Here is a 26,071-nt window from a genome sequence, read left to right as displayed (position 1 = left end):
TTGGAAAATGATTACACACTTTAATCTTATTTTAAATTTTTTTTTTTAATTTTAATTAAACTAATTAGTTATCTTAATCTTAATTTATAATTATTTATATTATAGGATAATTATTTTTATTAATACATTCTTAATTATTTACTAATTACACTCCTCCTAAAATACCGTGTCCAGGACACGATTATCGGAACAGAAGGAGTATTTATTAATCTCTTATAATATGAATACAATAACGTTTCAACTATGATTTTTATTATTATCAAATTATTGTTGGAGATATAGGATTTTTATAATGATTTTGTTCGTAGTGTTTTGAAGTAATACAATTTATATTATTTTAAAAATAAAATATATAAATATTAATATACTAAGATATATATAATAAATACTTTCTTTATCTAATTTGAAGGTATATATATTTTGTTTTTATTTTTTATATAAAAGTAATAATGTGATGATAATGTAAAATATTTGTGAAAAAAATAAGATATTTTTAAAATTATTATTTTGTAATTTGACGGTCTAAAATAAAAATATGTATACTTAGCGAGTTGATGAAGATAATATATTTTATCTATTTACAAAAACAGTTCAATACAATACATTTTTTTATATTATCAACATAATTCTACGTATTAGCATAAAAACACATCTATTAAAATTACAAAGTGTTGTTTTCAAAGATAAAATAATTTTTGTCTTTTATATATATGTCATCGAAGCTTTGACTAATTAAATCGTGGCAAGAATCCAACGGTGTCGAAAAAATGCCAAGGTGAATGTTTGAGACGAAACATTGATCATTGTTATTGAAATTTGTTGTATGATTATCGATTTCACCTTAATTAAAATTAAAATTTAAAAAGATACGCATCATTTATTTATTCTAAAGTCAACCAACATATCTCAGTGGGATACCAATACGGAATCAGTGACTGAGCTAGTAAGAGAACTGAAGGGTGTTCGGCTCACTTAATTATTTAAGTTTTATATAATTTTAAAATTTATTTAATTGGTTACTCCTATAAATTTAATAAAATTATTATTATTATTATTATTATTATTATTATTATTTAACTCAACATTTAAAAAGATTGGTTTAAATATTTCAAATATTTGAAAAGAAAAAACAAATAATGTTTCTAATTTTTTTATTGTATTATATTATTTTAAAATTATTATATATTATTTATACAAATATAATTTTGGCCTCCGCCAAATTTTTTTTCTAAATCTGCATAATGTTCTAATTATGATACCATATTAAGTTACTATCTCTCTTAAAAGTTTAAGCTAAAAAATTTTAAGTACATACGTGCATGCGCACTCATCTCAAGACCAAAAGAAAAAATTCGTTATTTTATTAAATTTTATTAATTTTTTAGTTATTAATAACTTTTTTAAAAATATTAAATTAAATATTTATTTTTACTTTTTTATTTTATACTTAAAAATTAATTTTATATTTAAAATATTACATAATTATTTATATCATATAATCCAATTGTTAAAATTCAAATTTTTGGTATTACCTCTGTTATGCAAAAAGAGCAACATTTGTTTTTATACGTAAATTTTTAATATTAGTATTTTATTAGTTTATAGTAAAAAAAACAAAAATACTCTTGTTAGATTGTATGATATCAAAGTAATGATATTTATATAAAATATTAAAATTTATAAAAATATTAATTATGTTAAGTAGGTAGTACAATTACTAAATTAAAAAATAATATCATTTTTTCAAGTGGACAAAATGAAAAATAATATCTTTTTTAGGAGATAGATAGAATATTTGAAACACTTCCATAATTAGTCTAATTGACAATTAATATAACCAGTTAATTATTTTTTCCAACTCATCTCTCAACTAAAATAGATTTTGAGAGAGATGAATAAATGAAATATTAATACTCCCTTCGTCCCATAAATATAGTATTAATTGGGTTGAATACGAAACTTAAGGAATATTGATATTACATGAGTAGTTGGTAAAAAATTAGGAATAATTTTTTTTTTTTTCCTTGTGAGTATATTAGGGTAAAAAGTAATAACAATTGTGTAATAAAATAAAAAATAAGGGTATTTTATGATGATACGGTTATTTATAGAAATAAAATATTATTTTAAGACGAACAAAAATGATAAATAAGGAATGTAATAGTATATTAATTATAAAATTGCACCCAAACTTGTTTGAGTTTTCATCTATATTCTGCAAGTATTAAATTCTATGGGTTTCTTTTTCTTTTAAATTTTTAATTTTTGTTTGAACCCCACATTATATATACATATTTATAACATATCATATAAAATATTATAAATAAAAAACTTAGTGTTTATATTTTGGGGATTTTTTAAAGTCTAATTATTCAAAATTTATGATTTTTTAAATAAATTATTTTATTTAATAAAATATTACATTTAGAACACTATTAAAATAAATAAATACAAAATAAAAAAAGTTAATTTAAATAAAACATATAATTCTTTCTCAAAAGATGGCGTCGCCCGGACTCGAACCGGAGACCTTCAGTGTGTTAGACTGACGTGATAACCAACTACACCACGACACCTTGTTGATAAGCTTCAACATGTCTACGTCATAACCCCAGTAAGATGAAGTTGCCTTTTTCATGTAGTTAGGAGATTCGGCAGGGATTACTGCGATTTGACAATGGCGGCGGGGCTTACTTCTTTGCAGTTCGTGCTTTTCGCAACCGTGTTCGGATCCCGAAGCTTCGGAAGTTGCAGGCCGTACGCGACCTACTATTCGAAGAATGGAACACGTTGTACGGCCAGTGGCTCCGGCTTGTTTAAAGTGATTGATTCACATTTGCACGTCTGGGCGACGCCTGAACAGGTTTACATTCGCGCTTTCTACTCAGGAAATTTCTTGAGGAGTTTGATTTTATCTCTTGCTGATTTTGCAGGCTGCGAAGAACTACCCGTATTTTCCAGGTAAGGAGCCGTCGGTGCCGGGGAATGTGGAATTGCTGCTCAAGGTATGAACTCGATTTTTTTTTGTTTTTTAATTTGAATTTGTGAAAACATTGACGTGTTTTGGATTGATTGGATTAATGGTTAGGGTTTCTGATTGATTTGATTAATGGCGGATGATTCTGTGATTAGGATTAGGTCATTTATAGAAGAACTGTAACCTTTGAAATTCAAACAGGTGTGAGTTGAAATTGGAAGTTAACGATACATAAACAGATGTTTGATATCTTATGTTCATCACCAAAATTCAGGACTGTTTTGTGACTGAAAATTAGAGCCGGAAATGGGGATTGAATTCTTTAAACAGATTGAAAAATCCAATTTTAATCCGGCCGCTTATTATCGTCGTAGGTTTCATGTCTAACCCTTATACATAATCAGATTAAAATTCTTGACCCAAATCCAATTATTTCGTGTCGGATTGTCGTGTCGGGCAGTTTTTGCAAGCTCTACTGAAAATCATTGCTGATTGGACGATTTTAGGGATTAGTAAAACTCTTTTTTTTTTTTTTTTTTTGTGTGTGTTTGTAGAATATGGAAGAGGCTGGTGTAGATGGTGCCTTCATAGTGCAGCCCATAAATTATATGTTCAACCATTCCTATGTATCGAGGTTAGATTTGTTAACACTTGTTTGTGTAGCATGAGTTGGCATGAATCGTATTCGCATTGAATTGAATCGAATGATACTATGTTCGATTTGGTATTTGTGAAACTATTTGAAATTTGATTTGATTCGTATCTTAACTGCAGTTTGTATTTGTGTTCATATTGTTTGGTTCCATTCGAATTTTGAAAGTATGTTCTTAATAATATCATTTACATGTTTGATTCTAAAGTCGATTCATTTTGAAGCTATTCGATTAAAATTTTCGTGATTAAATTTTTGCAAATTAACACATAAGTTCTTTTATTTTACTCCTGTTTAAAATATTATTGTATAGTTTGGTTTAATTATACTATATACCCCTCGGACGTCTAATTCTATGTTTACTTTTCTTTTCGGATTGTCATGAAAAATTTTTTGTTTCTCTTTCGATAACAAATCGTGGGTAAAGTTATAAATAAATTTGCTTTGCTTTATTTAATTTAGAAAAATATATTTGCTATAATTTATACTATATATAATTTTATTTATTATCTAGTCGAATATAATTTGTATTCAAACTTGAATTACAAAATATCAAAATTTCAACAACGCCAACATCGAATCGAGCAAAATTATTTGATTGTTTATAAGTCAACAAAGTGATGTTTGCTAATTTTTTATTGATTTCATCCTTTGGTTGGAATTCATATGTGATCGAACCTTGGGTAGTAGACTTTTACTAGCTTTCACTATCTACTCTGTCCATTTCAATCTCGGTGAATACGATCTCTTAAAGTATATATTTGGACAGCGTGTTGAAGAAGTATCCTTCGAAATTTATTGGTTGTTGTCTCGCCAATCCAGCTGAGGATGGGACGGGGATCAAACAGCTGGAAGAACTTATTTCCAAGGTCTAAATAAATGGCCTCGATGTTATATTTTAGTGTTGTAATTTCATCTTTTTGGAAATTGTTGTGTTGATGACTTATACTGCTTCAGGATGGTTATCGTGCCGTGCGATTCAACCCGGAATTGTGGCCGTCTGGTCAGTCGGTACGTCTCTGCTCAAGAAACTCGAACAACACCTCTCCAATCACTTTCACGATCTACTTTTTATTTGTTAGATAACGTTCTTTGCAGATGACAAATAAGATCGGGAAGGCCATGTTCGCGAAAGCTGGGGAGCTCGGAGCTGCAGTTGGTTTCCTATTAATGAAGGTTTCGAAATTTATTTCTAGAACATGACTTTAACTACTATTCCCTCGTTCTCTTAACAATCTATTCATTTTTTTATTTTGGTCTGTTCCGTAATAAAGTATTCATTTTTTTTTTAATAACTGTAGTATTGTAGTATGTATCTAACATTACAAATACCCTTCCAATTTATGATATATTACACAGTAACACAAATGTCATTAAATTTATATCGTACAATACTAATAAGGTTAATTTAGTCTTTTTACCTTTATTTATACATCTCCGTACAAAAAGCGAATGAATTGATAAATATGGGACAGAGAGTATTTCTCATTTCTTGATTTTGTACGTGTGCAAAAAAATTAACGATTTACCATATCGTAGCTGTGTTGCGCATAAACACATTAGCTTTATTTTGCACATTGTACTGAAACTTTTCATTTCCAGGGTCTCGAACACTATATATCAGATATCGAAGAACTCTGCACAGAATTTCCTTCTACAACCGTACTCCTCGACCATTTGGCTTTTTGTAAACCCCCAACGTAAGTGCCCAACTTTCACATTTCGATGAGATTTCAACCACTAAATATGCATTACCTATCAACTTCAGTTTTGTACAATCATCTTTGCAGAAACCCCGAAGAAGAACAAGTGTTTTCGAAACTGCTAAACCTGTCCAGATTTCCACAAGTAAGCGAGTACGTTGATGCATATAATGATGATATTGAACCAAGCTACTTGATGGAGTACTTGGATTGAACTCAAAAAAATCGAGTTCGACTCAAGTATTGAGTAGCTTGAATGTAATATGGAGTCGAGTTATGAGCACCAATTCTGTTGCTCGCAAGCTTGTCAAGTAGCTTGGTATGAGTTTGCATTATTATTTTTTATATGTTTGTGTTTTCAATAAATTTTTGTATTGAGCCTGCAAATATTAATTTACATTTTTTAGTAGTACTATAATTAGTTTCAACTTTCAAAGCTTATTATCTTTTACGTTTATGTATGTTTTGTATTTATATACTTCCTTCGTCCCTTAAAATAAGTATCAATTTGCTTTTTGCACAGAGTTTAAGGTGTAATAGTATTATATTGATATGTATATGAATAAAGTTGAAATGACTAAAATAATCTTATTAGTATTGTGCTAGATAGTACAGTGGTATGAGATGGACCAAAATAGAAAAATTGATAGCTTGGTATGGGACGGAGGGAGTAGCTTTTTTTAAAAAAATATGAGAGATCGATAATTAGAATTATGTTAAACACTGTAATAAAAAAAATATACTTATACTTTGTCTTTTATAGTAAAATAGAGCTCGAGTATAAACACACTTTTCCGAGCTCGATTTCAAGTTCAACTTTATCTACTCGTTCAACCTCGAGTTCGACTTTAAGAATTTGTTAGCGAGTTGAGCTTGGGTACTGTGGTACTGATGCTAAACTCTAATTGTGTATACAAAGTATGAAACTTTAAATCCTAATAATTTGTGCCTACTTGCGACAGGTTTATGTAAAATTCAGCGCTCTATTCAGATTGTCGCGACGCCCATATCCATACTCCGACCTTTCTGATGTTTTAGCCAAATTGGTCAGCAGCTATGGTGCGAATCGAGTCATGTGGGGAAGGTGACTCACAGATCATTTCAATAAATCACGGAATCTTCTATTCTTTAGCTATCCACAATCAGCGACACAATTATATTCTCTTAAGTAATGTTTACAATCGAATGATTTGCAGCGACTTCCCTTTCGTCGTAGAACAGAGTGGCTATAAAAATGCCAAAGAAGCAGTGCAATTGCTTGTCCAGCAGGCGCAGCTATCGACTTCTGATAAGAAATGGATCATGGGGCGAAGTGTCGATCGAGTCTTTAGCTGCGGGTGGTCTTCTTGACCCGACCAGGTGCGTATTTATCGTATAAAACTAAGAAATAAGTCTAAAATATATATCATATTATTTAACTAAAATTCATCCTACTTATCTTAGAAAAAGAGAACAAGAAGAGGAGCTTTGGAAGAGAAGAAGAGGCAGCGCCGAAGAGAATCAGTACATAACATGCTTGCACTCTATTCTTTGAATAAAATAGACATCGGGCCAAATTTATTTTATTTTTATAATCCTCTTAGACCCACAACCCCGACACCTTTAATTTTAATCAAATTCTTTCATCAAATACCAAAAGTCCGAAAAATATTAAGCCCAAAAATAAAATTGTCCGACTTTGATTCGGACTTCGGCAAATTCCGACGAATTTTCAACAATTTATTTTATGGGATATTATGCAATAGACATTAATACTTTTGGAAGTTTGATACTATCTATCAATAGTATGTTTTTAAGATATATAAATATATATATATTACATTTGCTAGTATTTTTTTTTTTTAAAAAAAAAAATAAAACATCAAACATTAATTTTTTTACTTTTCAAATTTTAAACACTTGGAAAAGTTTTGTTAGGGTGTGTTTGTTTGGGGGTTTAGATTTTTGAGTTGGGATTTGAATAGTAGAAATTTTGAATTTGAATAGTTGTATGATGTGATATAAATAGGTGTTGATGTGATGTTTTGAATGTAAAATTGATTTTTAGTATAATATAAAAAATGAAAAATAAGTGTTTGATTTGATATTTTTTTGGAAAAAAAATTGGATGAATAGTGTAAATCCAATCCAATCTCCCAAACAAACACACCCTTAGTGTTTTATTTTTTATTTTTGTTACTCTGATACTCATTGTGCAAGCAATCTTACGGATTGTCGCTCAATAAATGGTTTTAATTTCTGTTTTCATGATCGTCGTATCTCCTTGTATAACAAGAAGAAAATAATCGAATTTCGTTTTAACATTGAATCGGAATATCATACCTTTGGTGATCCTAATCATCTCTTTTTGTTGTGCATTGCAACAATAGGAATGCTATCTATATTTCTTATAATGATACATTTTTTTTTTTTTTTTAATGCACCAAATATGTCAAGATTGATTGTTGCATTGTTTGTAATCATGTTGTTAATGGAAATGTCGGATTGTCTTTCATCTTTTCTGACAATCAAATTGCAAATGTCTTCACTAAGTCGAATCATCCTAGTCGTTTTTAATCTCTCTTGCACATGTTCAAATCGACTTCTACGACTTAAATTTGAAAAAAAATGTTGAGATATTTATTATATTTTAAATATTTAATTTATATTTTAGATTCGATTATATTGTTATTGTTTGAGTTTATCCAATCTTTTATTAACATCTCATTTAGATACTTTGGATTTCATTATTAATTAACAATGTATATAATTCTTGTCTCGGATTGTGCATATTTGTAATTTTTATTCTTCGAAAAATTTATCATTACTATAAATTTATTTGGTTAGTATATCAAACACGGATTCGTGGACAATGAACAACTAATTAATACTATGAATTTCATACAAAATTAAGTGCATATTTTTAAATTTTCATCGTTTGAAAAAGTTTACCGTTAAATTGATTTGGTTTACTATCAAACTAATAATTTCCACCAACCAAATTGAGCGTGTGTTTTAAAATTTCTATTCTTCGAAAAACTTCAAAAAAAAATAAAATTGATGTTTCTTTAAATTGAGTACTTGTTTTCAAATTTTCAACGTTCCGAAAATTTAAAAATCCCACTTCTTTGAATTGAGTGTTTTCAAATTTACAACGTTCCAAAAGCTGATATAGTCTGCGTCTTTAAATTTAGTGTTTTCAAATCTACAATGTTCCAAAAACTTAAAAAGCCCGCTTCTTTAAATTGATTATTTTCAAATTTACAACGTTCTGAAATGTTATAAAGCTCACTCCTTTAAATTAAGTGTTTTCAAATTTCAAATGTTCAAAAATTTAAAAAGTTTTACCGTTATTTCAAATCGAGCGTTTATTTTCAAACTTTCAACATTCCAAAATCTTCAAATTCAAATATTAGGAAACAAGTCCAAACCCACAACCCGACCCGATAATCCGAACCTGATCCATATTATATATATATATATATCACCTCCTTCGTCTAGTTAATCGTCTCTCTCTCTCTCTTCTCTCTCTTCTCTCTCTCTATATATACATAATATATATAAAGAAATTCATAATAGAGAACCGCCGAATCCTTGTTTTGTTTCCTCAATTTTTTTGCCGCCGCAGGTAGAGAGAATCGATATGCCTGAGAAAATCGTGCGCCGACGTCAGCAAGTCGTATCAATGACGAGTAGTAGCAGCAGCGGCGGCGCCGGCGCCGGCGGTGGTTCCGCCTTCATCTCCAGTTCTGATTCCGATTCCGATTTCGACGATGCCACGTGGCCGCGCAAGAAGCTGAGAGTCGAATCGATTCTGCCCGCTGGATTTCTCGATCCGATTTCCGATCGGACGGTCGAAATTAACGGCGCGAAAATCGTGAACCCTGCGAAGAATTGTTCGAAAGAGAAAGTCGTGAAGAAAGAGAGAGGAGTTACTACACTCGCTTTGGCCAGGAATTGCCGCCAGTTTTGGAAAGCCGGCGACTACGACGCCGACTGCGGCGGCGCCGTCGCGACCTCCGCCGCCAATGACCGATTTTCCGATGGTACGTTGTTGACGAACCTTTGCTATAATTTAATTTTAGTTTCAATTTGGAATTCTTTTTTTTTTCAAAAAAATAAATAAATAAATTAGGGTTTAGGAATTGGGGATTAGGGGTTTATGCATGCAAGAATTTTATTAATCAAGATGACCAAGATCTTCAAATCCAAGTTTTTGTGGCAACATAATTTTTTTTAACGGACACGAAGACTTAGAAATAATAATATTTTAATATCAAAGTATAATGTGCAAAAAGCAAAGTGTCAGTATTATAAAAAAATTATCAAAAAAGCATAGAATAAAAAATGAATGTCACATAGTTTTGTCTGATGAAAATAGTATAAAAAATTATTTCAATTCAAATTTGGAATGTCATAAAATTCAAATCCAAATCCTAACTTAAAAGAATTATGGATGTAACTTATTTTCATGTAGCGTTTTTAAGTTAATAACAATGTCGATATTCGATTCGATTCGATTGCACAGTTGACATGGATCATGTTAGGGTTCATCCAAGATTCTTGCATTCAAATGCTACAAGCCATAAATGGGCTTTGGGAGGTTTGCTTATATTCAAATGCTATTTTTTTTTTTTTACTTGCATTGTTGTTCTTAAGTTTTATTTATAGTTAGTTTTCTTGATCGAATGTTTTCGCTATCTCCAATCCAGCTTTTGCAGAGCTTCTCGATAATGCTCTAGACGAGGTACCTTCGATTCCCATATATCTCTTAAAAAAAATCCTCTTTTAATTTAATCGATTGCTCGATCATGAACATACGTGTTTTTTGATAGGTTTGTAATGGAGCAACATATGTGAGCGTTGATGTGCTCGAGAACGATAACAATAGCCACAAAATGGTGGTAGTTCAAGGTGTGTATATATATTTATATGTATGGAAATCGGTATATTGTAATCTTATACACAAACATATGGCTATTGTTGAAACATGTGTTACTGTCAATAATATAGTACTTCATTCCGTTTCGAACACCATGCAATATTTCATTTTTGGTATGTTTCAAATACCCTGCAATATCTCCAAATTAGAAAATAATTAATCATACTTAATCTATATTTCCACACTTTATCTCATCACATCACCCTAATAAAAAAATAAAATATAAACTTCTTTCTCCATCACATCACCTAATTACTTAATTATCCTATTTAATACTTCTCACCTAAAATCTCGTGCCCGACTTAAATGTAGCACATTGTTTGGGACGGAGAGAGTATTATATATTGCGTTGTGTTAGTATCGTAATAATGATATAATATGAACTATTATCATGTACTATCAGTTCATATATTACATTTGTAATATTTTAATATAAATTATATACTACATTCATCCGGCTCTAAGGGTTTCAATTATTTTTTTTTTACGTATTGATCTTTGAATATTAATTATTATATCAAAATATAGTACAAATTAAAAAAAAAATTCAAAAATACTTTAATTAGTGTCTTATAATACTAATAGAAGCATATGTGTACAAAATTTTTTACAAATATACGGATATTTTTAATATTAAGTACAATTATGCAAAAGATAAATGTGACCTTAGAGGAGGCGGTAGGAAGAAGTATTATTTATCTAACAATAGTCAAATTGTGTTTAATTTATTCAGTAGTTTTGATATGATATTTTATAAAAAAAAAAAAAAAAACCTATATTTATTGAAAATATTTTGTATGTTTTGAGTAGAATCTTCGAGTTGTCTTGACAATATTGTTCCTTATTATGTTCGATCTAGTCGTGTAAGAACATGCGATTTTTAAGTTTCCATATAGCACTTGTGTTTTGATTCGAACATATTTTGCGTATATATGTAGACAACGGCGGCGGCATGACTCCAAATAAAATGCGCCAATGCATGTCCCTCGGCTATTCGGCGAAGAGCAAAATGGCGAACACAATCGGACAATGTAGGGCGTGCAATTAATTCTATCGCCATATCTATGCTAATATATATATATATATTCATCGATCCGTAGATCGTGCTTTTGCGCAAGCTTTATTCTTCGGTATTGTTACTAATTTATCTTTTCGCATTTGCAATAGACGGTAATGGCTTCAAGACTAGCACGATGAGGCTCGGCGCAGATGTTATCGTGTTCTCACGGTGTCGAGGAATGTACGGAGAAAAGTAAGTCATTGTGTTTTTACTATTCATGATTGATTAGTTTTGTATATTTAGCCTTTGAAAATAGCCGTTGTGTCGTAGGCCTACACAAAGCATCGGATTGTTGTCCTACACATTCTTGCAGAACACCGGGAAAGAAGATATAGTCGTTCCAATGGTATGTTTCGATATTTTCCATATATATATACGAGCTTGTAGAGCTGGTAACGAGTCGAATCGAGTTTTTTTAATTTTCACAAATAGATCGATTATGACCGAGGGGAAAGGACTTGGATCAAACACGAAAAATCTTCCGCTCACTCTTGGCAACGAAATCTCGAAATCATCCAGCAATGGTCGCCGTTCGACAACTACAAAGATCTTCTTCGTCAGGTAGCTTTCGAATCGATGACTAAGAACATATACTATTCCTAGATGATCAAAAATTTTTCGTTTTCTCCTCTGCAGTTCGATTTCTTGGAAGAACAAGGAACCCGGATCATAATCTACAATCTCTGGGAAGACGACGAGGGATCGCCTGAATTGGATTTCGACACAGTCGAACATGTTCGTTTCTAATCTCTTCTCGTTGACTATATCTTCATCGTTTATTGTCGAATTTTGTATCCGTTCATTTTCTTGTCGAACAGGACATACAAATTCGAGGAGCCAGCCGAGACGAGAGCCAGATAGAGAATTCGGAACTATACCCGAGCTCGAGACACTTTTTCACTTATCGCCATTCGCTGAGGGTACGAATTCCCTCTTTGACTTTTTTTCCGATCTTCCCATCGATCATCCGGATCGCTCATTTTGATCTCGTTTTGAATGATTGTTGCAGAGCTATGCTGCCATTCTGTACCGCGAGATTCCACCCGGATTTCGCATCGTCTTACGGGGCATTGACATCGAGCATCACGATATAATCGACGATATGATTTACCCCCAAGAGATGCATTACAAACCGGCAGTTCACGCAGCATCGAAAGATCCGAACGTAAGCCTTTGCATACGTACATTTGTCGTTTTTTTCCCGATTTCACGTCTTTTCTTGTTCGATTTCCTTGCATCGACTCAGATGTCCGCGACGGGGGTGATTGGATTCATCAAAGACGCGAAACACCATATCGACGTTCAAGGATTCAACGTATACCACAAGAACCGCCTTATCAAGGTTCGATCGATGCGCTGTAACTCTCACTGTTTCGATTAATTTACGACTTCGAACTCGACTTACGCCCGCTGGGTGTTTTTCGATTTTTCTTACAGCCTTTCTGGAGGGTTTGGAACCCAGCCGGAAGCGACGGCAGAGGAGTCATCGGTATGCCGTCCATCCCTATCGTTGCATCGAACGCATTTTATCGACGGTCATCTTAACGTTGGTCGTTTTTCAGGTGTCCTCGAAGCGAACTTTGTCGAGCCAGCGCACGATAAACAGGGATTCGAGCGAACGACCGCCCTGTCTCGACTCGAGTCGAGACTTATGACCAACCAGAAAAACTACTGGTTTCTCACCTTTCTCAAAGTTCTGTTTCAAACCGTCGGTTTCCATTTTTATGATTGATTTACGCTTTCTGCAGGTCCCGGAATTGCCATCTCATCGGCTACGCTCAGCGGCGCGGGCCCAAGAACTGTGCTTCACCCGAGCCAGAAGCTTCGACTGGCGGTAAAAACAAATCCGGCCGTAGGAAAAACAAGACGACGATCATCAGCGACGATGCTTCCGCAGAATTGTCGCCGGAGCCGGGTGGCGCATCTTTGCCGGAGCCAAGTCCGATATCTTCGGTGAAAGCACAAATGGCGTCTCCGAGGACAGGGCGGATGAGCTTTCGATTTGAAACGCAGATTGTTAGGAGACCTAGAAGCATTCGAATCGCTTCGCCTCTGAAGAAAACTTCGAGAACAGAGACTGCAACGGTTCCGATCAAGGTATTCTTCTTCGATTACTTGTCTTGAATTAATCATTTTCGTGTGAGTAGAGAGGCTTAGGAACTTTAACAAGTAATCGATGAATGGTTTTTTCTTGAAATAGATCAATGAGACCGCCTCGACCGATTCGAAAGGAGGCGAACCGGAGGCGGCGACGATTATTCCTGTTACAAGTGAAGATCTTCATAAGCTTAGACAGGAGAATGAAAATTTGACGATTAGGTAAACATTTGATCGATGAAATTCTGAAATTTTCGATATACCTAACTTTTTTAACCACAGAACACCAAAATTCACAAAGCATGGTAAACAATTTATATATGTTAGATAGATTTGGCATTCAATCTTCAATTTCGATTTGCAGTTTAAGGAATGCTCTGGAAGATCTACAGCACCAAAAGGACGAGAACAATTTGCTACAAACTCAGGTAAAAACAGAGCAAATAACACAATAAATCGTTCCATTCGATCGATCGATTAACAAATGTGCTATGCTATGGCTTCGCGCAGCTCGAAGAGGCGAATCGAAAGGTGGAACAGTTGGATCGAGAAGAGGAAATGTTTGTGAGCTCATTTGCAGAAGAAAGAAGGCGACGCGATGAAAATGAAGCGACAATCAGGAAGAAATTACAGGTAGGTCTAACCAGATAGAATCGAATCGATCTATGGTAATGGTATGGTGAAATTAATCAATGTAATCTGACCTCGTGTGTGCTTTCGATCCACTCGACGACGACAGGAGGCTTCGGAAACCATTGAAGCGTTGCTGGAGAAGGTGAAGAAGATGGATGCCGCTGCAGCTGCAAATGCGTGCCGCCATAACCATTGCCGCTAGGGCTTTTTCATATAAACGTACTAAGTCAATAACTTTTTTAAAAAAGAGTAGATTTAAGGAGTCCCGGAACTCCTTTATTGTAAATTTAAGGATTTTGAAACTAATAATTAATTTTATAGTAAATTATTTCACAATTTTCAACAATATTTTAAAGAGTTGTGAGAACTTTTCTTTTAACTGTATATATTAATTTAAGAAATCATCAGTATACTAATTTTTCTAAATAATCATAATAATTATTCCTTATTATTTTAATATATTATATAATTATGAAATAATTAATCAATATCGGATTTTAATTAGTTAAAGTAAATAAGTAATTGGGATCTAAAGTAAACACGCCCATGAGGTATTAAAAATTTGAGAAAAGAAACTAATTAAAATGGATTATACTTTATGTTAACATTATAATATTAACTTCAAAAAGGATTAAAGAACAAATTATTTAATTTTCTATTGTTCTAGGTGGATAGAAAGTGAAAGAGGCTGCATTAAATTAAAAATAAAATAAAAAAACCTAGTAATTAATAAACTTAATTATGTGTGTTTGGTTTATGTAATAAAACAATCATTAAATGCAATCTTTTGTGAAATTAAAAAATTTATGGTACTGAAAATAAATTATTTGTTAGTATCATTGAATTTCTTCGATCCTACATTTGTAACTCGCCCTAGAATAATAATTATTGGAGGCACTTTATTTATTGCTACATGTATATTATCTGCTCTCATTTAATGTTGTTATTATTATTATTTCATGCATACATGCAGAATTGAATAAATAAAAATTAAAATAACAAGAAATTAACATTTAAACATGAGATGAAATTAACCGAACCATTAAATACAAACTACAGTCTGCCAAAAAAAAAAGAAAAAAACTCACAAATTAAAACCCCATTATCAAAATTCATTTTTTTAATAAAAATAATAATACATATTATAATTAATTAATTCAGAGCCAAAGCGCCCCTGCCTCGCGGAGGAGCGGGACCAAGGTCCCGCCAATGTGGGCGGCGACGACGCTGTCCATAGCGCCGATAAGTTTGCCGCCGATAAAGACAAGCGGCACGGCGGCGCCGCCGCCGAGCATCCTTGAGAGGGCCCGCTCGAGGTCCTTGCCCCTGGGGTCCTGGTCCACCTCGTAGACCGTGGGGTTGACGCCCATGTTAGAGAGGAGGCTCTTGACGGCGAGGCACATGCAGCACGTGCTCTTGCTGAATATGACGACGGCGCCGCTCGACGCCGCCCGGAGAACCCAATCCGACACGTCGCCGGCGGACGGCGCATAGTAGCAGCTTCCGTCGTCCGTTTGGTATTCCATCGCCGGAATATTCCGTCTGAGGGCTTTTTGGTAATTTTCGGTTTCGAGGATTCCGAGAATGACGAGTGGAAATTGGATTAAGAAAGTGTAAAGAGAAAGATACGTTGGAAATTGATGTGTTTGAAATGATGCGATGGAAGGGAAGTATTTATAGCGGGGTGGGGTGGGGTGGGGGGGTAGGGGGGGTTTGTTTTTGTTTTGGTATAGTTTTTGTCTCATATTGTCTGAAACGCGTGCGTGTACGTACGTATGTGTGTGTGGTCATTAATTAGGGCATTAATCGTGGGACATTACAAAGACATGCCCTGCAGACATGTAAGGCGGCTGTAGGATAGGAGAAATAACCATTGGTTGTCCCGCTATAGCTGACAATGGATCGATTTGTGTTGGATTCATATCGAATTGAATATATTAAACGGATTAAATTATTTAATTTTAATTTGATTTGTTTATTATTTTGTTGAATTTTTGTGGAGTCGTATACATAATTGAGTCGAAATTATTTATTAAAATATAAATTTTTTTTTCGAATTGTTGTATTATGTTAAGTTTTTTCGATTTTAGTGTTGTGTATAGTGAATATGATAAATTATTTAAAATTGGAATTGGCTTATATTAATATGTAGGTTAATTATCAAATTATAATTATTTTACATATATAATAAATATATTAACTAATCTTGATTATATTATAATCGGATTGTCGTGTCGAATTCGAGTCGAGAGAATCTACCCTAACCCGACATGTTTATTATCGTGTCGGATTTGTGGTAACCCATATACATAATCAAATTAAAATCTTTGACTCAAATCTAATTATTTTATGTTAGATTATTGTGTCACGTCAATTTATTGAGTTATGAGATATTTCTTCCGTTAAAAGTGAAAATATACCTCTATTTTCTTTTGTAGTGTATTAAAAATAATAATATTTTATTAATTAATAATGAAAGTACATGTGATGATTTTGATATTCTTATTTTTTAAAATAAAAAAAATAAATATTTTTGTAAAAATTATACCTCTTTTGATATTTATATATGATGAATTGTATTATAATTGGAAATTGACGGTATTTTAAATAAAACAAACAAAAATAGTAAATTAGTACAATGTGTTGGGACGGTAAGTATTATTTAATGATAAGTGAATTTATAAGTAATATTTCATCCGTCCGCCTCTAAGGATCACATTTATATTTTTCGTTATTATACTTAACATTAAAAATATCATTATATTTGTATAATTTTTTACAAATGTTCTTCTATTAGTATTTATTATAAGCCACTAATTGAAGTATTTTTAAAATTTTTTATTAATCTATACTACATTTTGATATAATAATTAATATTCAAATATCAACGCGCAAAAAGTAATTGAGATCCTTAGAGCCGGACGGAGGTAGTATATTTTTAAAAACTATCAGTGTAGTTGTCTAGTACTTTTAGTAAAAAGTGTTCTTTTATACTCCCTCAATTTCAATACAATAGTCTTGTTTACTATTTTTGTCCGTCCCAAAACAGTATTCTCATTTCTATAAATAACCATATCACTATAAAACTACCATTACTTTTTCATTATTATTACACAATTGTCACTACTTTTTACACTAATACACTCGCAAGGGCAACAAAGTCTTTTACCCGTACTTTTTATTCAGTACCAATATAATATTAATAATCCTAAAATCTCACGCAAACACAACTCAAACTATAATTCTGAGAGTATTAGATATGAAAATATACTTTTAATACAAAAAATAATATTATGCATTAAATTAATAATTTTTTACGAGTATATAAAGTATATATATTTTTATGAAAAATTACAATATAATTGAAATTTTTGGTATAATATAAATTTTATCAACTTTGAAAACTTGGGTGTAATATATAATATGCTTCGTTATTTATATGTATTTATTACAAATAATAGTAATAATAATTACTACAAGATATTTTGGGTAAACTGTATGGATCCATGCTAGAAAGGGTGCAAGGGAATGGAGTTTGGATTCTTGGGAAGTGGCGGGACTTGGGAGCCAGATTTGATGATGGATGGGCAGACCTAATTTATTTAATGTCCATTAAAAGTGGTCATTAATTACATAAATAAGAATACAGTATATTTACTTTATAGGGAGGTAATTAATTAAATAGTAATTAATTATATAAGGCAGTGTTTAATTAATGCTATTGAATTATGGGCGTTTGGACGGCTTAGCCTTTCCTCTGTCGGATTTATATTTATTTCCGAATTACCGTCACGTGACTATCTCAACTCTCATTTATTTTTAGTATATATATACTACTTGAAAATTTAAATAAATTAATTAATATATATATATATCTATATATGATTCTGTCCATAAAATTGGGGTGAGCATTTGGATTTTCGGTTCGGATTTTACCAAATTCGAATCGATTCGAAAATTCGAAATTTTTGAAAAAATCAATTCAAATCAAACCGAAATAACCGAAATCTGAAATCCGAAAATTCAAAATTCGAACTAAAAAATCCGAACTAAACCGAAAATCCGAAATTTTTGAAAAAATCAATTCGAATCAAACCGAAATAACCGAAATCTGAAATCCGAAAATCCAAAATTCGAACTAAAAAATCCGAACCAAACCGAAAAATCCGAAATTTTAAATATTTTTAATTATTTTTTTAATTTGTAAATTTCTTTTATATTTTATTATTATTTTATAATATTAAATATATATATAATATATAAAAGTAAACATATTAAAATATAATTAATAATTTTGAGTTTTTTTATATTAAAATATAATAATTTTTAATAAAATATTAAATATATATAATAAAAAATATATATTAAAATATTATATTTCAGATGTCGGATTGGTTCGGATTTTAAGTATATCGATCCGATCCGAAAACCTAAAATTTGTCAAAAATTCAATCCGAAAAATCCAAACCAAATTTTAAATTTTGGTTTAGATCGAATTTTCGAATTTCGGATATTTCGTCACCCCTACATAAAATTCTATAATTTGATTAATTTGGTGGTTAATTTCTTCCTGGGTTTTTAATTTAAATAATGAATTTGATATGACTCATTTTTGTCCCAATTTAATACTATCTCCGTCCCGGAAGAAGAGTGACGTTTACTTTTTACACGTAGATTTTTTAATATTAGTATTATATTAGTTTATAGTGAAAAAAAGACAAAAATGACCATATTAGATTATGTGATATAAAAAGTAAATGTATTAATTATGTTAGGTAGACAATACAATTACTAAATAAGGAAATTGTATCGTTGTTTTGGACGGACAAAAATAGAAAATGGTATTTTTCTTATGGGATAGAGGGAGTATTATTTTTTTAAAATAAAAAATAAAAAAAATAATACTCTCCTACGTCCGATATCATTTTTTATTTTTGTATCTCTCAAAACAACGGTATTATTTCCTAATTTAGTAATTATATTGCCTATCTAATATAATAAATATTCTTACAATTTATATTATATTAAACAAATGCCATTATTTTTATATTACATCATACTAACAGGGGCATTTTTGTCTTTTTATTTGTACCTATCTCATATAATAAATACTCTTACAATTTTACAATATATTAAACAAATTACGTTACTTTTATCATGCTATTAGGGGCATTTTTGTCATTTTTATTACAAATCAATATAATACTAATATTAAAAAATTTACATAAAAAAAATAAATGGTACTCTTATTGCGAGACGAAGATAATATTATATTCGTCCGAAAAAAATAATTCATTGAAGCTAATACAAAAATTAAAAAATAAGTATTTTATTAAACAAACAAAAAGAAACAGTAAAAATGTAGGTAAGAGTATTTTGAAAAGTAATAGTTAAATGTTGAAAAAAAAAAAATTTGCCAAAATTAATAATAAAGTAAATTTAAGGAAGAGACAGAAAAAAGAAAAATGAGAATAATTTTTTGGGATAATTAATAATCATTTTATTAATTAATAAAAGTATTTAAGATGATTTTAATATTTTTGTAATTATATATATAAAAAAAAATAAATATTTGTACAAAAATTATGAATATTTTAGTACTTATATATAAATTATTTTTACTATAATAAGAAAGACTATATTTGTCTTCAAAATTTATGTCCCATTTATTTTTTGAATTGTCATATAAATATATTTTGTACATTAAGTATTAAAGACAAAAATATCAAGATAATTTTACATAATTTTATTGACTAATAAAAAATTACTATTTATTAATTTATTATAAAATTTTAAATAAATACTTTCAAATTGAACGAAAAATTATATATATGCACAATCTATTTTATTTTAATTTTAATTTAATATTTAGAAATTCTATGATTTTTTTTCCTTTAAACTCTACCAAAGTTAATCTTACTAAATTTTACAAGACCATTTCATTTATTTAATAAAATCCATATATTATAATCCCTTGTCTCACATACCATGTACATGTTATCATTTCTGTCAGTCTCATGTTCCATGTCAATTTCCTTTTTTTAAAAATGATTACACACTTTGATCTCATTTTAAACTTTTTAATTTATTTTTTTTAATTTTAATTATACTAATTAGTTATCTTAATCTTAATTTATAATTATTTATATTATAGGATAATTATTTTCACTAATACATTCATAATTATCTACTAATTACACCCCTCCTAAAATACCGTGTCTACAGTGTAGCAGACACGATATATGGAACGGAGGGAGTAATATTTTATCTGTCCGTCATATTTATTCTTATTTCTTTAAGGACAAAAGAAAGATATATTTGTTTAATTATTAATTTTGATAAAATTAACTAATTAACATTTAACTATCACCTTCAATTCAATTCAATATTTATTTACAATAAATATCACTATATTTATTACATTCTTTTTTCTTTTACTTTAATTTCTAACAAAAAATTTAAATATACTATCAACTATTTTTATTACTTTTTATTAATTTTTTTAATAAAATATATATATAATTTTTAAAATTTCCATGCAGAACTCAAATAGACTAATTTTGAAAGTACATAGTTTATCCTTAATCAACAAATTTACATGCTTTGAATACTTTGAATTTATTTCAAGATTTTTACCACACAATTTTCATAATTTTACATAAAAAAAAAATATATAGTACTATCTCCGTCTCATCAGAAAATTGTCATTTATTTTTTGTATTTAGATATTTGAATATTAATTATTATATTAATAAATAATACAAATCAATAAAATAAATAAATAAATAAAATAACTCTACTAGTCTCTTATAATAATACAAATACAATAAATTTGTAAAATAAATTATATAAATATAAAAATATTTTCCTATCAAATATTAATGCATAAACCAAATGACATTATCTTTTAAGGTGTGTTTGTTTGGAGGATTTCAAAAGATTTTCACGATTTATCAATTTTTTTTTTCAAAAAATATCAAATCAAATATCTATTTTTTATTTTTTACTCCCTCCGTCCCTTGACAATCTATCAATTTTTTCATTTTGGTCTGTCCCATAACAAAGTATTCATTTCTTTTTTTAGTAATTGTACTATCTACCTAACATTACAAATATCCTTCTAATTTACAATATATTACACAAATGTCATTACATTTAGAGCATACAATACTAATATGGTTAATTTAGTATTTTTATCTTTATTTATACTTTAAAAAGCAAATGGATATATAGATATGGGACGGAGGGAGTATATTATACTAAAATGTTAATTTTACATTCAAAATATCACATCATATCACTATTCTAATTCAAAATTTTTACTATTCAAATCTCAATACAAAATTCAAACCCTGGAACAAACACACCCTAAGAACATTAACTAAGAATTAAACAAGTCCACAATGTGTGAAGAATAGGGTATTTAATTACCTATTAAATATTTATGAGAAAATAATTTAGGATACGAGTGAGATGGAATTAAATAGAGGTATTTATTGAAATAATAATTTTGGCAGTACAATATTTATATATATATATATATATTTATCACATAGCCACAAATTTTAGATTTCATAGGAAAGTAATAAATTCTCATCACTCTTCCAACCCTATTTAATTGTCCTATGCCATACAACCTAAGTTGTTATTATTATTATTATTATTATTACTAAGGTAAATTGTTTTTTTTATGTCCTGTAACTACCCTTTATCATTTTAGTTTTGTAAGTGGACTCTGTCGCAAACTAGTCCCATAAGTAAAGAATTTTTGTTGTTTCAGTCCTCCGGTGCCAGAAACGCCCGCGTGACTCGCCGGAAGCCACGTGTCCGCCAGATGTCCCGCCAAGTCAGCGACACATGGCGGACACGTGGATTTTAGTTTATTTTTTTAAATTTTTTTTTTCAATTGGACCAAATAAAAAAAAAATTAAAAAAACAAATTAAATTAGAAATACGTTTTTAAAAAAATGAAAAAAATGAAAAAAAAATTAATAAAATACACGTGTCCGCCAGGTGTTGCTGACCTTGCGGACACGTAGCCTCCGGCGAGCCACGCGGGCGTCTCTAGGGATGTCAATGGGGCAGGTTCGGGACAGATTCTGCAGACCCCGAGACCCGCCCCGCTAGAAAATATTAGGTTTCGAGACCCGCCCCGCCCCGCTTCCACCCGGCCCCAGGATCCGCCCCGCCCTGCGATCCGTTTTTAAAAAAAATATATAATAATAAATATTTTTTAACAATCGAATACTAAACAAATAGCATTAAAAACACACAAAAAATCTAAAAACAATCAAATATTGATCCATAAAAATAAGATAAATAAATAAATAATATATTTTTATTATATAAATATACATATTAGATATAATAATTTTAAAAATTATTTGGAGCAGGCGACTAATTGAATTTTATATTTAAAATTATTTAAGTAAATAAATAATATATTTTTATTATATAAATGTACATATATATTAGTTATAATAATTTTAAAAAATATCCGGGTTCGGGTCCGGGTCCGGATTGGGGCGGATTTTTAGTAAAATCCGTAACCCGCCCTGAACCCAGCCGGGTTTAAAAATTTTAAATCCATAACCCGTCCCGAAACATATTATTTAGACCCGAACCCGCCCCATTAAGAGCGGGTCCGGGGCTAACCCACCCCATTTGACATCTCTAGGCGTCTCCGGCGCCGGAGGACTAGAATAACGAAAATTTTTCACTTATGAAACTAATTTGCGATAGACTCCACTTACGGGACTAAAATAATAAGGGGTCTAAGTTACTGAACAAAAAAATAGTTTACCTTATTATTACTATTATTATTATTATTATTATATTATAATTATTAGTATTTTATTTTATTTTATTATTTTATGGATTGAGGAGTTAATATTTATTTTTAATGCTAGACGTACTTTTTTTATTGGTCGAGCCTTAAAAGATTCGATATCGGCTAGGGCTTCAGTTTTGATTGATTTATTTATTTATTTTTTACTTAATTTGCTTACTTTAATTGTTTTTTATTTACAATTTAATTTTACAATTATTCATAAAAATAATTATATCAAATTTGTATACTGTCATCCTAATTTAGTTTTATTTTTTTATTGTCAGTAAATTTATTCTTATTTCAATTTTTAGTAAAAAATATAACTTTTTTACTTTTTTAACCATAAAAAGTAAAAAATAAAAAATAAAAATCTATTTGTATTTATTTTTAAAAAATATATATCCAATCAAATAAATAGAATGAAATAAAGAGTATAAAATATTATATTTAATAATTATTTTACTGTAAAATTAAAACGCAACAACAAACAAAACAATTATTTTATTGAAAATTGAATATTAATGTTTTTGAATAAATATATAATTTTTTAATATGATATTTTAAAGGTTGGGAAAATATTTAAGGCTTGTAAGTGAAAACATTTGTGTTGGTTTGTGGATTTTAATTAAATGCAAATGTTATTCTAAACTAATTTTTCTTTAAATAATGACAAATCACGGTTATTTATTTATTTATTTTATTAAAAATTAATTTTACATTCAAAATATTGTACCATATTTATTTTGTGTGTATGTTTATTTTTTCTAAGTATTTTAAAAATGAAATAATTGTTAGTTATTGTAGTTCATAGAAAAAGAAGATGTTAGATGTAATATTTAAAATAAATAAATAATAAATACTGTTAAAAAGTTAATGCTCTCTCCATCATTTAAATTTATTCTCATTTTTTTTTAATTATCATCTAAATTTATTCTTATTTATTTTTTTAAGTAAAAAAATGTTACTTTTTCTACTTTTCTTTTACCCAAACAAGTAAAAATTTTATTTTTATTTTTATTTTTTAAAATTTGTGTCCGGTCAAATGAATACACAATTGAATGACGGATGAGTAACTATTATTTATGTTTAAGTAACTAATAAGATTAATTTGTGTTTGTGATTATATATTGATAATTCATCTCACACATTAGCCAATATATCAAAATTTAATTTATTATTACTATTTATGATGTGAAAACCATTATGTATGATAGATAATACCCAAATTCATGATGACGAGTTTATTCTCACACTATCCGGTCATATGTAGACTAGTTGAAGTAGCAAATAATGTCATATATATATATATATACACATCTAGTGACGGAACCAGCTTTGCGGCTCAAGGGGTAAAATTGTTATGTTTATTTGTTTCATTTTTTTTACCGTTTACTTTTAATTTCAACTTATTTCGAGCCTATTTTTAATTTGAACGGTTGTTTCTGTATGTACAAAAAATAATATAAAAACTTTCTCGTCGATTTATTTATACCTAACTTGATGTCATCTTAATTTTTTCAATTTTTATTAACACTATAATGTGGTTGTGAAGAAGAAAAAAAATGAACGGAAACAATATTTAAGATAAAATATTTTATTTTTTATATAATATATTTATAAATAAAAATATTATAAATTATTATAAATTAAAATAATAATAATATGGAAGTTTATGTAGAGTATTAATCCCAAATTGAATGAGCAAATTTGATTACTAAATAAAAAATTAGAAAAAATTATATTTAAAAAAAAATAAATTTGAAAAGACTTGGAGGATCGTTTGAGCCCCAAACCCCAATATAGATCCAAATTTTTAAAGGACGTTTATGTAATAAATATGTGTAGACATTTATATAAATAATATATATATATATATATTACATAATAAATAATCAAAAATCATCAATGTACGAAGACAAAATAATATAATAAATGGGTTGAACTACAAATTCTCTCTATCTTTTCTTTTTTCTTGTGTTAATATATGTGAAATAAAATAATACTTTTTACGTCAGATTTTAAGGTTCTCATTTATTTTTTGAGTTATTATATTTAACATTAAAAATATTTTTATGTTTGTATAATATTTTGCACAAATGTCATTATAATAGTATTATAAGACATTGATAGAAGTGTTTTTGTCATTTTCTCTTAATTTATACTACGTTTTTATTTAAGAATTAATATTTAAAAATCAACACAAAAAAAATAAATGAAACACTTAGAGCCGGACGGAGGTAATACTTTGTTTATAAGAATTTTTTATAATTGTATAATAAAAAAAAAAAAAAATGAAATTAAACTACAAAGGAATGCATTCTACAAAATTTTGAAGGCATTCAATAATTTTCACTATTTTACTATTCATAGTAAAATCTTTTAATATTAAGCCATTTTTCTTCAAAATATATACTTATTAATATTTTATATTATACTAGCATAATAAAATTAATTTTATATTCAAAAAATTACATTAATATCTTTTTATAGCATAATAAATTTAAAATTTTACTATTAAAAATTCAAACACAAACCCCTAAACAAAATCACCTCTAGATGATCCAATTTCAGTTTTGTTTCATTTTTATTTATACAATAGTTGGAAAATATTATGTATTTATATACTAGACAAAATAATATATATGTATATATATGTATGTATTTTAGAGTAAATAATAGAAATTAAACATTTAAAATCACTTATTTTTTTTGTATTAAATTTTCTGATCTTGCTTAAGGTTAAATCTCCGACTGTATCAAACTTTATTTTTCTATTTTTTTTTTTTGCCGGACAAAACACTCACGATTATTACTCTTAAATCCCCACTCTTCAGTACAGACGGCAACAAGATAAAGGCTTTAATCTTCTTATCAAATTTAACTGACGCAATTGTGAGGTAAAAAAAAAATTGAATTCATTCAGATGCGTAGCAACATAAATACATACTTTTGGCCATTTTTTAAGTTGAAGAATTTTTAGTAAGGTAAACTTTATTAGTGAAAATTGATTGTTACTACATATCCGACAAGATTCTCAAAACTTATTTTGTCGATTTTGCCTTAAATATGTGAAATACAACACTTTGCGTTACGGTAAGTTGAACAGCACTCATTACCTTCTCGATTTTCTTGTAGAAATATTTATCTATATCTTCGGGTTTTTCCTCTAGTGTCGCCTCCAAGTCATTTCCATGTAAA

The 26,071-nt window shown here is 29.2% G+C and overlaps 3 protein-coding genes and 1 non-coding gene across 6 annotated transcripts; 2 read left to right on the top strand and 2 right to left on the bottom strand.

Annotated features, from left to right (window-relative positions):
- Positions 1 to 2,502: 2,502 nt before the first annotated feature.
- On the bottom strand, positions 2,503 to 2,576 carry TRNAV-AAC (transfer RNA valine (anticodon AAC)). The gene has a single exon. It is a non-coding gene; the product is annotated as a tRNA-Val (tRNA).
- A 61-nt stretch (positions 2,577 to 2,637) lies between these two features.
- Positions 2,638 to 6,691, top strand: LOC127241530 (uncharacterized). Its single transcript, XM_051260643.1, has 10 exons — positions 2,638 to 2,863; positions 2,934 to 3,005; positions 3,532 to 3,611; positions 4,399 to 4,498; positions 4,587 to 4,640; positions 4,728 to 4,805; positions 5,232 to 5,329; positions 5,420 to 5,477; positions 6,295 to 6,416; positions 6,529 to 6,691. The coding sequence occupies exons 1-10, from the start codon at positions 2,678 to 2,680 to the stop codon at positions 6,680 to 6,682; spliced, it is 1,002 nt and encodes a 333-aa protein (XP_051116600.1). The 5' UTR covers positions 2,638 to 2,677; the 3' UTR covers positions 6,683 to 6,691.
- A 1,672-nt stretch (positions 6,692 to 8,363) lies between these two features.
- On the top strand, positions 8,364 to 14,294 carry LOC127241190 (protein MICRORCHIDIA 7). 3 transcript variants are annotated; one of them, XM_051260117.1, is made up of 19 exons: positions 8,364 to 9,357; positions 9,840 to 9,914; positions 10,024 to 10,058; positions 10,147 to 10,225; positions 11,192 to 11,284; positions 11,421 to 11,505; positions 11,584 to 11,659; positions 11,746 to 11,874; positions 11,950 to 12,048; positions 12,132 to 12,233; positions 12,323 to 12,478; positions 12,560 to 12,655; positions 12,751 to 12,802; positions 12,876 to 12,987; positions 13,062 to 13,410; positions 13,514 to 13,632; positions 13,775 to 13,838; positions 13,921 to 14,043; positions 14,150 to 14,294. In XM_051260117.1, the coding sequence occupies exons 1-19, from the start codon at positions 8,955 to 8,957 to the stop codon at positions 14,243 to 14,245; spliced, it is 2,343 nt and encodes a 780-aa protein (XP_051116074.1). In that variant the 5' UTR covers positions 8,364 to 8,954; the 3' UTR covers positions 14,246 to 14,294. The 3 variants fall into 3 exon arrangements, with proteins under 3 accessions (XP_051116074.1, XP_051116072.1, XP_051116073.1); XM_051260115.1 differs by having other exon boundaries at positions 12,323 to 12,655; XM_051260116.1 differs by lacking the exon at positions 9,840 to 9,914 and having other exon boundaries at positions 12,323 to 12,655.
- A 789-nt stretch (positions 14,295 to 15,083) lies between these two features.
- On the bottom strand, positions 15,084 to 15,672 carry LOC127241438 (glutaredoxin-C1-like). Its single transcript, XM_051260488.1, has one exon. It carries the CDS (start codon positions 15,567 to 15,569, stop codon positions 15,201 to 15,203), a length of 369 nt encoding a protein of 122 aa, XP_051116445.1. The 5' UTR covers positions 15,570 to 15,672; the 3' UTR covers positions 15,084 to 15,200.
- Positions 15,673 to 26,071: the final 10,399 nt, after the last annotated feature.

Source organism: Andrographis paniculata, unplaced genomic scaffold (assembly GCF_009805555.1).
Source record: "Andrographis paniculata isolate CXL003 unplaced genomic scaffold, ASM980555v1 Contig82END, whole genome shotgun sequence".
Lineage (NCBI taxonomy): Eukaryota > Viridiplantae > Streptophyta > Magnoliopsida > Lamiales > Acanthaceae > Andrographis > Andrographis paniculata.
Note: the sequence above shows the minus strand (reverse complement) of the source record. Positions and strands in the feature narration are given on the sequence as shown.

Bases quoted from the DNA above. Each gene is read 5' to 3' on its own strand.
- LOC127241190 (XM_051260115.1), top strand. From the start codon at position 8,955: ATGCCTGAGAAAATCGTGCGCCGACGTCAGCAAGTCGTATCAATGACG. The intron at 12,988-13,061 runs GTTTCTCACCTT...CGCTTTCTGCAG, and splicing joins ACCAACCAGAAAAACTACTG to GTCCCGGAATTGCCATCTCA. The intron at 14,044-14,149 runs GTAGGTCTAACC...CGACGACGACAG, and splicing joins CAATCAGGAAGAAATTACAG to GAGGCTTCGGAAACCATTGA.
- LOC127241530 (XM_051260643.1), top strand. From the start codon at position 2,678: ATGGCGGCGGGGCTTACTTCTTTGCAGTTCGTGCTTTTCGCAACCGTG. The intron at 4,806-5,231 runs GTTTCGAAATTT...TTTCATTTCCAG, and splicing joins TTGGTTTCCTATTAATGAAG to GGTCTCGAACACTATATATC. The intron at 5,330-5,419 runs GTAAGTGCCCAA...TCATCTTTGCAG, and splicing joins GCTTTTTGTAAACCCCCAAC to AAACCCCGAAGAAGAACAAG.
- LOC127241438 (XM_051260488.1), bottom strand. From the start codon at position 15,569: ATGGAATACCAAACGGACGACGGAAGCTGCTACTATGCGCCGTCCGCC.